At 39.0% G+C, this 16,171-nt stretch overlaps 1 protein-coding gene across 1 annotated transcript; it reads right to left on the bottom strand.

Moving 5' to 3' along the window:
- Nucleotides 1–107: 107 nt before the first annotated feature.
- On the bottom strand, nt 108–15,456 carry nr2c1 (nuclear receptor subfamily 2, group C, member 1). The gene is made up of 14 exons (XM_061720988.1): nt 15,142–15,456; nt 11,686–11,814; nt 11,289–11,522; nt 11,052–11,130; nt 10,777–10,956; nt 10,173–10,323; nt 5,530–5,626; nt 5,263–5,447; nt 4,760–4,913; nt 2,901–3,022; nt 2,390–2,532; nt 2,057–2,194; nt 1,830–1,935; nt 108–1,702 (listed from the first exon to the last, which is right to left on the bottom strand). The coding sequence occupies exons 2-14, from the start codon at nt 11,755–11,757 to the stop codon at nt 1,531–1,533; spliced, it is 1,833 nt and encodes a 610-aa protein (XP_061576972.1). The 5' UTR covers nt 11,758–11,814; nt 15,142–15,456; the 3' UTR covers nt 108–1,530.
- Nucleotides 15,457–16,171: the final 715 nt, after the last annotated feature.

Consider the following 16,171-nt stretch of genomic DNA (forward strand, 5'->3'; position numbering starts at 1 on the left):
CAGCAAAGAAATGCTTACAGACACTGGCCTCGGCTCTGCAGATCTGCAATGAAAAATTAATAGCCTAAAAAAAAAAACACACTGGAAGTCAAGTCCCCTTGTCCAGCGCCGTGCAACAATTTCCACCTTTTAGTCAGCTGACACGAAACACAATGAGTTTCACGGGTTGGATGTGGTTTTAGCATTATTAATTCAGAAGGAACATGTAAACAATCTGCCGGTTACAGAAGCAAGGCCAACGATTAAAAGCTCAAACCTGTAAACGTGTACGGATATAAACCCAAAGTTCCTGAGGCAGTTCTCCGTGCAGCTGTCAAAACAAGGCAGTCAACTGGGAACACGGGAAACGGGATTGTTTAATGTGATGAGGTAGTACAGGATGTTCAAAACTTCTTCGTTAGTCAGACTAAATAATTCAGGTGAGAAGTTAACGGAGTTGATGTATTGCAGATAAATATGTCATATTTAAACATCTGAATGCTGGCCAGAGACTTCATGTAAAGTATTGTCTTGCTTTTGCCAGTTGGCACATCCTGCATTCAAACTCCTTTTGCAACCAAGCACGACCTTTTCTTCCACTTGGACAGCTTATTATATCACACAGCAGATGACTCTTCCAGATTTGACTGAGTACAAGTGAAGCCCCCAGTGTGCTGCACTTTCTTTTTTTAAGCAAAAGCTGCTGTGCAACTAACAGGAACATCCATCATAGCAAACCTTGTTTTAAATATATTTTTTAAGATTCACAGGGAAGAACGGGCAATTCTTTCCACTATTCTCGGCCAAAAGGGAAGTCTGAATGTGAAAACAACAGTGAAACATGACTGAAAGAGGTTTTTATTTTCCGATTTCATGACCATAGTTTTCTATCCACATCCATTTTTCAAAATTGCGAAATTCACAAATTACCAAGTGCTGCCATTTATAGCCTTCTTGGTGTATATGTACAAATCTATATACAAATTTACTTCGGATCCATACTGATGCCAAATATCTGACGAGTGCCTCTGCCGATCCTTTGGACTGACAAACAAACGGTAAAGGTTTTAACCTTTTTGTGATAATGTCTCGCAACTTCTTTCACATTATGATGACGTGTTTATCCTCATAATTACTGTCAAATTAAAAAAAAAAGCATGGTCATGTAGGAAAAGCAGTGAAAAAAAACATGCTGATGCATTCAAAGTACAAAGATCTGCAGAAAAAAAGAAAGGCATGGAGGCTATGTAGAATAAAACACTATACAATAAAAAGCATATTTCACTATGCAGGTTTCAAAGTTGTAGCCGAACAAGCAGATGCTTGAAGTCTTTCTTGCCACCGGAGTTGATCTCGTGTGTCCTCTTTGTGAGCTCTGCTCTGCCGACTGGTTACCGAGGAGTTAGGAGTAGAAGCAGGTTCAGCAGAAAGCAGAATTCACAGAGGATGAGTCATAAATACAGTACGCTATAACCGGTCCGACGGGCTCTCTCAACAGTCATCCGTCACATTTTCACAATCTAATGTCGCAACCACAATTGGCACAGTTTGTCAGACGGCGGAGAGCGTTTGGCTGTTGTAGTCGGTGGACTCCATTTTGAGAATGTAAGGGATGATGCTGTCAATCTGCACGTTGCCAATGAGTCCGGCGAAAAACAGCTCCTCTGTCACAGCTGCACTTATCAGCCTGAGGGCGGGAAGACGAAGCAACAGCTTGGATAATCTGGGAAAAAGTAGACAGAGAACCTAAACATGCATCAAGTACATCGGTGATAAAGTCACAAATGGGTTCTAGCTTTCCGCTGTGTGGACATAATGTACCGGTAGTGCAAAAGGAAACGCCTACTAACCGGTACGAGTCTTCAGGGTAGGTTCTGGTTACATAGTCCTGCAGTTCCATGTAGGCCTTTTCCTGGAATCTCTCTATTTGCGGGGTATTATCTATGCCTGGGTGATCTAGCACAAGAAGAATGCATGCACACAGTAAGCAATGAGGGCATTCTGTACATGTTTGAGGACAAAAACAAGTTAAGAATGCAAGCTGCACTGTGTTAGCGGGCAAGCTGTCCGCACTCACCAGGACTAAAAAGAACAATGGCTTTGAGGTAGGCATATTCGTAAGAGTCCGGGGACAGCTTGGACATGCTGTTACAGAACTCCTGCATCCTCCATATGTGCTCCATCACCACTTTTACTCTCTCTGGGGTCAGCTTTTCTGTATGTGACGAAAAATAGATTAAAAAATGGTTTACAAGGAATGCAGAGGAAGAGGATGGCGAGGGGTTTTCAGAAAATGTAACAGATGAATATGACAAATGAAGCACCTGGTTTTAACACGTAGCTCAGGTCTAACCTTTTGGAAAATGATATTGCAGTATTGAAGATTTACAAGCAGCAAACAGCCTCCTACCTTCCTGTAAACTGGTCTGCAGATGGCTGATAATGGCACTTAGGATGGTCCCAACATTCATAACGTTGGAGCACTGTGCCAGGCCCAGAGCGAAAAGTTCATTCCAGCAGGCTTTCATCAAGTTAATGTCATCATCTTGAGCGCTGTAAATGAATAAGTGGTTAATTTAAATTTAGTATGACATATTGCCACGGCTTTGTGATTTTTCCTCATATACACTGCGTCCTCGTTAATCCGGGGGGGAACCAAACGTTTCTGAGTCAAGTCTGAACAAGCTTTTTGTGATTGCAATCTGCAAAGACCAGACCAATAATATACGAATCACTTCCAAATATGGATATAAATATACGTATGGACGGACAGGCGCAGCGGCTGTGGCTTAATCTGAGACGTGATCGGCTCTTCAAAAGGAATAACAAAAGGATGAATCGGAAAACGGCAAAAACAATCAAAATCCTCGACTGAGTATTCAGAACCTAAACAAACAAAAAATAAAGAAACCTCTTCTTACCCGAGGGTTTGAAAGGAAGGTATGGAGCGTGCCCAGTGCATAGACAGAAAAAGTAGCCGGGACGCTGACTCGCAGATGTAGTTGACATTGAGGTACTCTGGCACAGGTAAAGGCATCATAAGCTGTAGAGCACACAAGGAAAGGAAAGGCAAGTTTATTTGTATATCACAATTCAACACAAGGTAATTCAAAGTGCTTTACATCAACATTAAAAGCGGCAAGAATAACATTTCAAAAATTTTTAAACGGTAAATAACAAATAAAATGATAAAATAATAAGAAAAGAGGTTAAATAATAAAAAGCACAAGTTGTTAAAAAGTAAGGGTTGTAGAGTACAGCAGGTACATCTCATTCTTACAATCGCAAGAATTACGTTTCTATACGGTCAAAACGTACAAATACCGGGTCAAATACAGTATTACAAAAGTAATCTGTGACAGCGTTTACATGCAGTTAATAACCCTTTTAAAACCTGAATATTAGCAATAACCTGGTTTTGCACGACCATGTAAACACCAATAACCCCTTTGAATAACCCAAATTTTGACTGCATGTAAACGTAGTCTATAACAATTAATACGGTGAATTAAACCAATTTGACAATTCTATGCCACAATGACTACGTTTACATGCAGTCAAAATTCAGGTTATTGCTAATATTCCGGTTACTGACACATTCAGAATATTCCGTTTACATGCGTGAGCAAACAGGGTTATCCCTGTTTACATGGTAATAATCATTTGGGATATCTGGATCAAAACAGCGACGCTGAACATCATGACGCAATTCCCGTCATCTCCGCTTCTCTTTCCTGTATCCAAATTCAAAACAACAACAATAACAGCAGCACAGCGGATAATAAACAGCCCAGTAGAAGTCGTTTTGTTTCTCGGCCCTGTAGTTCGCCTTTTTCAGCGTCTTCCAGCGGTGCTTGATCTGGTCTGGCATTCCTACAAATCCTGCTCCGCGCAACTTTTCGTGCACCTTTTTGTAAATCTTGCTAACGTGGTACTTTCTACCGGCGTCTACAAATGACAAAATATTCATATTGTAGCGACCCTGATGTGGAAGTTATGAAGTGGGCGAGGTCAGCCTGAATTCTCTCGTCTCTCTGCCCGTCACCGGAATGCACGTGATGTCATGAAGGGTGCGTGCCGGAGGGAGGGGGGGGGGGCTGAGCCCCTAGTTTCTTCTTCAGGGGTCCTAATTGAAGTTGTTGTGGTATTAGCCCGGGAAGTACGACTTCTGGTCTGCTTGTGCTCTTTGTTTTTGGCTGTAACCCTGTTCAATACCTTCCTGGCAATAAACTGGCAAGTGGAAGCGACGAGCCGTCTCCGCCTGGTCTGTGAATCGTTACAATATCTTTCATTACATTTATGAAGTGATTAGTCTCCTCCCCTCCAAAAGTGTGGCGTGGTCTTGCGTTCCCCGTGTTTATAAGTATTTCCTGGACTCAAAAGACCAAGATTGCTTGCGAAAAGAGCATGCGCAGAAAACAAATTCGTGTTCCGTTTGATGGGGATATCCCGTTAGGCGTTTACATGACTGAATATTCGGGTTTTAAAAGGAGTAACCCAGGGGTCATATTCATGTTTTTAAAAACCGGAATATAAGCAAATTCCGGTTATTCAAAGGGGTTATTGGTGTTTACATGGCCGTGCATAACCGGGTTATTGCTAATATTCGGGTTTTAAAAAGGGTTATTGACTGCATGTAAACGCAGTCATTGCCTGTTTCCAGGTCTTATTTCACACAACTGATGTGATTCAAGTCTTAATCTGAAGGAAACATGAACTGTATACCACAAGCAGGGGTTTTGGTCGGGGAGGTGGCCGTGGTCGGCAGATGTGCACTTGCCTTGAAAGGAATATGGCTGTCAGAGAGCAGGGGTCCCTCCAGCTCCACCACGGGACCCGACTGATCCCCCGACATCAGCTGCATCGTGGCCTCCAGGGACTCTGCAGCTGAGCCGTCACCAGGGTGTAGGACTTTGGCCAGCGTGTCAAAAGCTCTAAAAATACACAACATATGGTCACTGCATGCATGTTTATTTTTATGCATAATGCACCAAAAAAAAACAAAAAAAACAAACTGTAATTACATGATACAAGTCAAAGCTCTGCAGCACAACCCCAACAGACAGAGATTACTGCATCCCAGTCTTATTAAATCAGTAAAGTGGGAGTCAGAAACCACATGGCCCTACAGGAAATCATATTAAGAGCTTCACAAAAAAATTAAAATAAAAATGCCCCAGGTTTTCCTTTTAGTGCATCTGAAGAACTGCAATACGGGCATCGACTTATTTTAAAATCACTGGTCGATATAAAAGTCTCAGGTTTCATTATGTCAAGTTTCACCTCGTGATGTCATTTGCAGTCTGATCGTCGGCTTGGATCTCCGTCATCGCGCTGTCACCGTTGCTGAACGTTTCCGATCCCATCTGATCGTTCCCACCATCGCTCAGCTCTCTCGCCTTGTTGAGGTGGGCGAGAGATGAAACCACGTTTGCCAACGTACCGAGGTCACCTTGGGACGGGTCTTCCTGTAGAAGAGGGATTATCAGTCAAACACATAAAAACCAGGTCTAATGTGTATGAACTAGGGTTTGATCGTATCGGCGTTACCTTGTCAGGGGAGGCTGGAACCAAAATGGTGTTTTCCATCTTGGAGAAGGGTTGTTGGATGTTGAGCAACATGCTCGACTCAAGCAAACTTGTAGACCTGGTTTGACATAAGAGATTTCACATTATATAACCGCTAATTATCAATGGATATATGTAACAAGTGGTATTTATCCTGACAGGAAAGTAACAAGCTTTCACTCATACACCGGCCCGTTTGTTACCTTTGAACAGGATTATTTAATTTAATCCAATGTCTTGCAAAACTGCTGCATGTTTGTTAAGCTTATATTGTTCGAGGTTTTTAATTGAATAACACTTACTTACAGTAAATCTGTAAACTAGATTGAAACTAGATTGTTGATGTTTTGAAAACAACTGCAAAATCTGCTATTAGGTAGAAGTTTTTTTTTTTAAATCCTTTTTTTTTAATCTGCAGTTAAAAAAATAAAGAAAATCATAATCATGAATTACTCAAAAGAAACCACTTTTGATGGGTTGTGACATTAGCTCCATTCACATAGACAGTTCTTTCTGCCTCTTTCTGCCTTCCTCTATGCTTGCGATACATCGCTGTGTCTCCCGATGACAGAACCAATTAATGTTCTTTTAGACTGTATTTTAGAGAGTAAGTCACGGATGGCAGAAAACTTCTTAGCGGTTAACCAGGACAAAACTGAAGTCTTAATTATTGGTCCTGAAAACAAGAGACAGATCATTTTAACAGAACTGCAACACATAAATCTAAGTGTGTGAGAAATCTGGGCGTTCTTTTTGACTCTGAGCTGGATTTTGTTCCATATATAGAAATGTAACAAAAACAGGATTTAATCATCTTAAAAACGTCGCCAGAGTCCATCCATTTCTCTCTCTTGCCAGCACGGAGGTGTTGCTGCATGCTTTTATTTCCAGTAGATAGACTACTGTAATTCCCTGCTCTCTGGTCTTCCTAAAAAGAGTATTTCATGTTTACAACTACGTGTGCTGACGAAGAGCAGAGGGCAGGACCACATTACACCAGTCTTAAAATCGCTGCACTGGCTCCCTGTGCACTTCAGGGTTGATTTTAAGGTTCTTTTATTAGTTTACAACTGTCCTAATGGTCTTGGGCCTTCTTATTTATCTGATCTGCTTTTAAATGATGAGCCCTCGCGGACCCTGAGGTCCTCTGGTACCGGCCTTTTAGTTGTTCCTAAAGTTAGAACAAAAACTATTGGCGAGCCCTCGTTCCACTACTACGGTGCTCACCTGTGGAACAGCCTACCAGAGAAGCTCAGGGCCGCAGAGACTGTTTATTTTTATAAATAGGCCCAGGACCTTCCTTTTTAGTTTAGCTTATAACTTTATAACTTTATTAATGTGGTTTAGTTTATTATTATCTAGTTATTTCTTATTATTTTAACTACTTATTATTGTGTCAAGGACATATTCTTTTATATTAACTTTTTTTATTTTGTTATTGGGTTTATTTTAATGTTGTTTTTACTTTTCCATATTTTACTCCAGTGCTTTTTCCTCATGGGGATCTTCCACACTTGGCCGGCCCTGATGGAGCGACCCCCACAGCAACGACCGTACATGAGGGGTACGGTGTAGTTTATGGTTAAGGGTGTCCCACCATGGCCTACATATGCCGTCGGTTCAACATTAAAGCTGCTTTATTCCCCCTCCAATGTGACATGTGAATGCACCAACGTGGAACAGCATAACATGCTCTGCGGCTGTTACAACACTGTTCTGCCTTTTGGGGAAGTAGCAGAGTGGAGATGAAATGAGTGCTCTGTAAATTACCCCTGGTAAAAAAAAAAAAAAAGCATAACAAAGCTGCAAGGGTGTTCAGTTATTAGTTTGTTTCATGGGGACAGAGAGGCAGACACTGACCGTATTACGAACTGTGTCAACTATAGACAAGTTTTACGCGCCAAGACCTGGGTGACGCCATTACCCTACACAAATGCATTTAAAAAGCCTCGCTGCTCGTGAGCTTTTAATGTCGACAACTATGTCATTGCAATGGGAACACGGTTGTACTACTTTGACTGGAGATGGCGTTACTCTCCCCACCCGAATTCAGTGCAGAACTGGGAGGATAACATGACGACACGGCCCAGCAGAACGTACAGCAAGATTTGCTCCTACTTCGTGCAATCCATGGCAATAGATGGAAAAGCAATGGACAATCTGAAAGCCTCTGAGGCTTATCAATATCTGCACAGCAACAAAGTCGGTTGTGTCATGTCATACAAACATGATCGTTTGTTTTTTTTAAAGCAAATGTCGAGTCTAGCCAGTGTTTGAACAATTCGTAATAATGCTTGGGCACTGAAGCTGGAGAAGTCAAAACTGCAGGATGTTCGTGTGTTGCTGGACCAGGAGATCGTGTCCCCATTCAGCTGCGATCATATGGAAGGTAACAAGATTATTTGACCTATATGTCTTTATTTTTGATATCCGAACTACATCATAGTCTACTTGGCTAGAGTGCAAAGTGTGTGTAATGCAATGATGATGATAATAATAATAATAATAATAATAATAACGCATTTTCTTCATAAAGTGGATTTCTGCAAGCCCAATGTTATTTATATTTTCTCTATTATATATATATATATTATATTATATACAACATATGTTATATATTTATTGTAGGCTATGTGTACAATCTATTATATCATATGACATGTTATGTGGTAAGGGAACTGTCAATGGAATTCATGCACATAAATCAAATGTGTGCATATTATTCTACAGTTATGCATAAATAAAAATGTTGTAAACATTTGTTTAAGTCAAATCATACATATAATATGTAGTGTGTATTTTCTCTGTGCAAATACCAGTCATAAAGTTGACACTTTACAAGATTTTGAATACAGATTGCAGTTTTATGGGTGAATTTCCTTCATTGTGAATACGAATCTGACATTGTGAATATGAATCTGAAAGGGCGCTTTCAGATTCGTCTTCAGCACTTTAACGGAACTGGATTGCATCGACGGAAGGACTTCAGGAAGTAGAGCGGAAACGGCTCAAAAACTTGTCTGTCTATGGGCACTAACTACTGAGCGAAGGCCGTTTCTGTGCTTGGAAACCTGGAAGAAGCGTCGCCCCCTAAACTAAGACCATCATCATCCTCCTCCTGCAGAAGCATCTCCCTCCTCAGTAGCAACCCGAATGCCAGCACAGATGGGGAATCTGAGGCCAACACTACTGTGTGTGTCCCACCGCAACAATCAGGTAGATACCTTTCTTTCTTTTACTGGCAATCGTGTTCTTTCACCGCCAGCCAGTGTGAAGAGACACTGGGGACTTGCGAAGTAGAGTAAAGGTCTTCAGATCGCAGAATGCTGTAATGCTTTGTGAAAGCTCACACAGGGAAGAGATTATTTCGCCTTCATGGGATCACTGTGAATGCACAGTGGAGGCAGAATAAAGAGGGATTCTTTTGTACATCTTTATACTAAAATCTCTGAGAAAATGGGGAATATGTGAGAGAGGGGCTGAATCACTCTACTGAAGAGAGATGCTGATCTGCTGGAATGCATGTTGGTAAATGCTTTAATTTTTATGGTATGTAAATTATAAAAAAACTAAATACAAGACTTTTTTATTATGCTGTCCATTATGGTACCGCTAGGAATGGGAGATATTTTACCGTTCACGATAAACCGTCCAAAAAATTCCCCACGGTAAGAAATTGTCACCTTGCGGTAAAAACCATAAATTGAGGAAATGAGCCTGAAAGAAAGAAAGAAATGAGCCTGAAAGAAAGAAAGAAAGAAAGAAAGAAAGAAAGAAAGAAAGAAAGAAAGAAAGAAAGAAAGAAATGAGCCTGAAAGAAATGAGCCTGAAAGAAATGAGCCTGAAAGAAAGAAAGAAAGAAAGAAAGAAAGAAAGAAAGAAAGAAAGAAATGAGCCTGAAAGAAATGAGCCTGAAAGAAAGAAAGAAATGAGCCTGAAAGAAAGAAAGAAATGAGCCTGAAAGAAAGAAAGAAAGAAAGAAAGAAAGAAATGAGCCTGAAAGAAAGAAAGAAAGAAAGAAAGAAAGAAAGAAATAAGCCTGAAAGAAAGAAAGAAAGAAAGAAAGAAAGAAATGAGCCTGAAAGAAAGAAAGAAAGAAAGAAATGAGCCTGAAAGAAAGAAAGAAATGAGCCTGAAAGAAAGAAAGAAATTAGCCCAAAAGAAAGAAAGAAATTAGCCCAAAAGAAAGAAAGAAATGAGCCTGAAAGAAAGAAAGAAAGAAATGAGCCTGAAAGAAAGAAAGAAAGAAATGAGCCTGAAAGAAAGAAAGAAAGAAATGAGCCCGAAAGAAAGAAAGAAAGAAAGAAAGAAAGAAAGAAAGAAAGAAAGAAAGAAAGAAAGAAAGAAAGAAAGAAAGAAAGAAAGATTCCCGCTCATGACACTTTTTGTATTGGTATTTTTTTATCGTCATTTTTATCGTTATTGGGATAAATGCCAGAAATTACCGTGATACATTTTATAGTCCATACCGCCCATCCCTAGGTACCGCCATTACTCAGCGTATAGGAAAAGAATCCCAGCGAGCTTACTGACTGTGTATTAAGACCGTTCATATTAATCCAGTAAGATATTACTAGGTAAAGTTTTAACAACAAACGTGTTACATTTGGGAAAGTGCTGTTTACCTCACAGTTTCCTTGTCAGACACAAACGTGGGCGTGGCAGCCAGGGGGCTGCAGAGGTTCTTCCGGATGTAGATCTTTTCTGTGGATGCTGCACAGTTCACAGATTTTTCTCTGGTGGTGACTTCAACAGGCTTTCTTTCACACTGCACAGCTGACAGACAGAACAAACATCAGGCTTTAAACGTGTGAATGACCGTTTACACGTTAACAACAGTTTGTACAGGACTGTCTCAGAAAATGAGAATATTGTGATAAAGTTCTTTATTTTTTGTAATGCAAATAAAAAAAACAAAAATGTCATACATTCTGGATTCATTACAAATCAACTGAAATATTGCAAGCCTTTTATTATTTTAATATTGCTGATCATGGTTTACAGTTTAAGATTCCCAGAATATTAAAATTTTTTGAGATAGGATATTTGAGTTTTCTTACGCTGTAAGCCATGATCAGCAATATTAAAATAATAAAAGGCTTGCAATATTTCAGTTGATTTGTAATGAATCCAGAATTTATGACATTTTTGTTTTTGTAATTGCATTACAGAAAATCACAATATTCTAATTTTGTGAGACAGTCCTGTAATAGTATTAAAGTCTCGTACAATCCTGTTTCATGCCCAGAGATATACAGCGCTGCAGTCGACAGTACTGGCAGCGGTTTCGGTGTAGTTTGTTAATGGCACATTCCCCGGATCCTCTGCAGGTGTACACCAGGTTCTTCCTTATGCTGCGTTTAAAGAAACCCTTGCAGCCCTCACAGCTGACAGCTCCATAATGACGTCCTGAATAAAAAAAGAGGGGGATAAGGTTGGAGGATTATTATCATTTATGTATTTATTTTTAATAAGTGAAATTTTTAACAAATTTTAATTCCTACCTGATGCCTTATCTCCACAGACAACGCAGTACTCCACAACAGGCTTGATTACAGACTGGTCTGAGCTTTCAGTCACAAACTGACAAACAATCCGAGACAACAGAATAATTTAATATACTCGACATGGCAGTAAGCTCAGAGTGACTAAACATGCTCATGTTTCAGTCATAAGACCTTTTCAGGAGTTTTGTTTATAAAAACTGTCTGGAGGAAGTCACCAACAACTTCAGGGAATACCTGAATCTGCTGTCCAGCCAGTTCAGGGGCAGCAAACAACAGCTGGTTCACCCCAGAGCCATCTGGGGTGGTGAGGATGACCTTGTTTGGGGAGCCTTCCTGCTTGGCCAGAATCACCTTCCCACCAGAGGAATACTCTGCATTTGCTAAAATAAACTGCTGCTTTCCCGGCGAGGACGGCTCGAGCGCTGTGACGATCTGGATCTTCTGCCCAGTCTGCTGATCTGTTACAATCTATTATGATAAAATATACAATAATACAAGGGGATGTCAATGTTTCCTGCAGACACAAGGCACTGAGCTGAGAAAAATGTTTGTGCAAACTGTGATTTGCATTAATCCACATAGAGATTGATCTTAATAATAGTCTTCGGGGGAGGTGAGACCATTGTTTCACCTGGATTCTGTGTCCTAAAGCCATGCTGTTCTCTGTCGACACCAGCTGAATCCTCTGAGTCTGTCCATCCATTCTGACACGGTACACAAATCTTGCCGTTCACATCAGTGCCACATCAGGGTTACAGACCTAAAGAAGTGAAGAAAGAGAGCCGATTACTTTTCATTTATACATTCACATGACCAATACATTTTTGAAAAAGGGAAGAAAAAAAGAATGTACACAGAAGATCAATACGGGCAGCCTAATCAGTATGGTCTTCAAATCAGACTATTGCTGTTTATGTAAAATATTTCATAGGCAGCAATATTCTGGTGTCAAGACAACTTTCTTTGAATAAGACGCTACTAGGTAGACCTTATTATTGAAGGTATTATTATTGTTGAAGGTTTATTTCCCTTTGATTTGTTTAATGACTGTTTTTTTTTGTTTTTGTGTAATTGTTTTTTTTTTCCTGTATGCTCGAAATAAAGATTTCAATCAATCAATCAATCAATCAATCATTATCATTTTACTATCCAGTAATTCATTTAAGTAATACAAATGAAGCAAATTACTTTCTCCAACAACTTTTCACAAAAAGCATAACAGTCACCAACTGTTTATGTCACACCCTCGGTTTCAATGCACAACAGGTCAGCTGCAGATACAAAGAACACTCACATTTGGCCTGATGGCGACAGCAGAGTAGTGCTTAATAGTTTTTGATAAATGGATACAAATATAATAAGGCTTTAGTTGGGCACAGGGTTGTCTAGGTCTGAAAACTGTCATCAAGTGAATCATAGATGGGTTACAGTTCTACATCAACAGCCCTCTTCTGGGAATGAAAACAAATACTGTAAAACTACTTGCAGCAAGTGAAAATAAGAAGCAGTATCAAACCTAAAAATTACTAATCTCATGATAATAAAATAATACTTAAACGCAGGAGATATTGCACAAAAGCAAAGTACCTGCCTGTGTTTTTCGTATCTATTCAGAGTTGCAGGATACTGTGACATCACACACTGATAAGAGTGAATGATCCAGCCTTAACTTTCCAGTGTTGTGGTGCTGATCTCAAGTGTGGCTGATCCCACATCTATAAACCAGCTGCTGTAAACACGGCGGTACAGACAAGATGGAAATGTGGCTATATCTTGGCTAATTGTTTCAACCTTTGAAATAAGAATTCTTTCAAAAATAAGCTTATTGTTGGCAGAGATTGAAATAAACCAAAATATGCAAATATAATTGTGGAAGATAAATATTGGTTTAAATTCAATAATACGTCTAATTTTTTTACGATTCAACTGTTGTATTGTATTTTATGTAAACAACTGACACATCATCTTGACAACAATTTCGGATTAATGCATCGAGAGGCATAAACAATTGCAATTAATAAAATCAGTTGACCTTGTTAATCAATATTATGCTTTATAAGTTTAACAAGTGTTACAGCTATTATTATTCTTTTTTTATTGAACACATCATTGAGGCATATAAAACAGCATGTAGATTTATAAGACACACAACACATTCTGCATCACTGTAAGCAACAGTAAATGGAACAGATAAGTTGTAAAGCAAGGACATAAACAAATAGCAGGTCAAAAGTAAAAAAACAAAAATAAAAAACTAAATATAAAATAAATAAATACAATTATAATAATAAAATATGACAAAAACGGTGGGAAGTAGGGGCATTAGTCATTTTCAAATATCTGAAGATCTATATAGGTGTTAAGGAGTTTTTAAATCAGTTGTTTTTAAATCAGTCTTAAGCCACTGAGATGGTTGTTTATCAGGTATCTTTTAAAAGCTGAAAGCGGTTTTTAATCAGTTTATAAGTGGTGTAAAGGTTACTTTTTTGTTATTGTTATGAATCTTTATTTCGGCTTGTACACACTTTTTTGCAGAACAAGATGAAAAGGTAAAAACAAAAACAAAAAAAACATTTCTTTTGCCGAAAAAGTGTAGGCAGAAGCCGTAGCTTATAGTGCCTACCCTTTTTTCTTATGATCAGCATAAATATGAGACATTAACTTTACTCCGTGGAAACAAACACTACATAAAGAAGACAAAAATAAGTAAGACAAAATATAAAATTGAATGTTTTAGATAGTACACTTTATAATTATAGTGTTTTATATTTATTTACAGTATTTTCTTTAAACATTTCCTTAAACTTGAAGATGGAACTACGCATTTTTAGGTTGTTATTACAGCTATTCCAAATTTCTCTTGCCTTAACTGATGTACATCTCTTTTTAATATTAGTTCTTGCTGTCTCATCTCAAACATGAGTTTCCCCCTCAGGTCATAGCGGGTTTCTTTTATCTGGAACAGGTCCTGAATGTAGTTTGGAAGCAGTTTCTGCTGGGCTTTAAAGGCAAATAAAACAGTTTTCTGCTCTACTATATCATGGAATTTTAAAGTATTATATTTAATAAAAAGATTATAAACCAAAAGATTATTTGTTGGTTTATAATAATCAGATATATTAATTATCATAATTAATTATCATTAATTATTATATTAACGCTCTTTTCTGTAACAGGAAAATAGGGTTTGTATTTGTTTTATAGGTGTTACCCCATACCTCCACACAATAAGTCATGTATGGAACTATGAGCGAGTTATACATCAAAAACTGTGCTCTTTGACAGAAAAAATCATTAGTTTTATTTAATATTGCTAGGGTTTTAGACATTTTTGATTTTACACTATTTATATGTGATTTCCAGCTAAGTTTATCATCAATTATTACCCCCAGGAACTTATTTTCATATACTCTTTCTATTTCCATACCACTATCTTTAACTGTTATTTGATTTTTTTTTTCTAGTGCCAAAAATTATGAGCTTAGTTTAAGTTAGACTTAGTTTTCTGTTCTTTTTCTATTTCAACACTTGAATATTGTAGAAATCCTTGAGGCATAAAAACATCTAAAGCAGCATGTAGATTTATAAGGCAACACAACACAATCTGTGTAAATGTTACATGTGGCCTGTGCTACAAACGAAGCCGGCGTTAGCTGGTAATAATAAAACAGCTTAATATTTGTATCCCATTGACAATTAATGCACAGAAAAAAGCAGCATATTAACACGGGGCTGCCACTAAAACAGCCGGCTATTAAAAATCGATGCGGAAGATAAAGGTATTTCTTTTCCTGTGGGTGAAAGGTCAACATTGAAGGGTTAAAGGCGGCACTTGCAGGCTCGTCTCCCTGTCTGGACCCGGATCTAAACCCATAAACGAGAAACACCCACCCGTTCCAGCCCGTTACCGGCTCAAATCCCCCTAAAGACGAGCTTTACGAACAAACACGTGTTTTGTTTTGAGCGGGTTAGCACCGTTAGCTCCCAGGCTAACTAGCCCCACCTGCTAACAACATTGATCGCGTTGAATGCGCTCACAAACAGCCGCGATCACTCAAACCAGGGCGGCTATGGAGGCGATACTCACCGTGCATGTGGGGTGTGGGGGTATCAGCTCCGAGGGGTGCACCTTGCAGGGGTTTTTTGAGCCGGCGGGGTGAGTTAGCCGCCGCCTAGCCGCCTAGCCGCTGGCTCTGCTGCAGACCCGCTGACTGCTCCTTCCTGTGTCCCGCCGCTCTCCCGTCAGGCTCTCCGGCTCACACATTGAGACACGGTTACAGCTTACCTTTCTCTAGAAACTGATGCAGGAGAAAAAGCGGTACCGTAAACGGCGTTTAAAATTGTTTTCTGTAGTTTATTTGCTCGGGTCAGAGTTCGTGACCTTTTTTTTCATCAATAGACGATTCTACGCGCATGCGCAGTGCGGCGCGTGTGTGTGGGTTTCTGTTGTGGTGCCTTTTTTTGTTAGGATTTCAAACCGGCGACGTTTCGTCTATTTTGTATTGTTTTCGTTTTATATGTTGGTTTTGTGGGGGTGAATATTAAACCAGAACCTTGACTTTAATAGGGCCTCATGTAATGAGCTGTGAAACGATTTGATGTTGTCAATTTAAACCTCTTTGTTGCCATCCTGTCTGTGCGTGTGATCATTTCGCATCTCCTTTGTGTCTTCAGTAGTTGTTTGGCCTTTTATGGGATGGATATTGATTTTGGGCCTCGTGTCATTTATTGAGCATACTGTACATGCTTATACCATTTTTTTATATATATATATATATATATATATATATATATTATTAAGCATACTGTACATGCTTATACCATTTCATTTTTTTGTGTGTTTATGTGTGTATGTATGTATGAATGAATGAATTTTATTTTTGTGTCATGTCCGAAGACCCATCCCTTACAGGATTATAAGACACCAGATTCCAGAAACAGAAAATCATCAATACACAATATTACGTGCACTTAATTGGGAGCTGCACAATGTACACCGGAAAAACGAAATAAATAAATCAAAACCAGAATGGATATTTTTACATATATGTTACTTTTCTTCGCCTATCCCACGTGCAAATACTTTATGATCAAAAATCCATGTGAGTCTCTCAGCA

Source organism: Cololabis saira, chromosome 5, assembly GCF_033807715.1.
Source record: "Cololabis saira isolate AMF1-May2022 chromosome 5, fColSai1.1, whole genome shotgun sequence".
In the NCBI taxonomy this organism is placed as follows: Eukaryota; Metazoa; Chordata; class Actinopteri; order Beloniformes; family Belonidae; genus Cololabis; species Cololabis saira.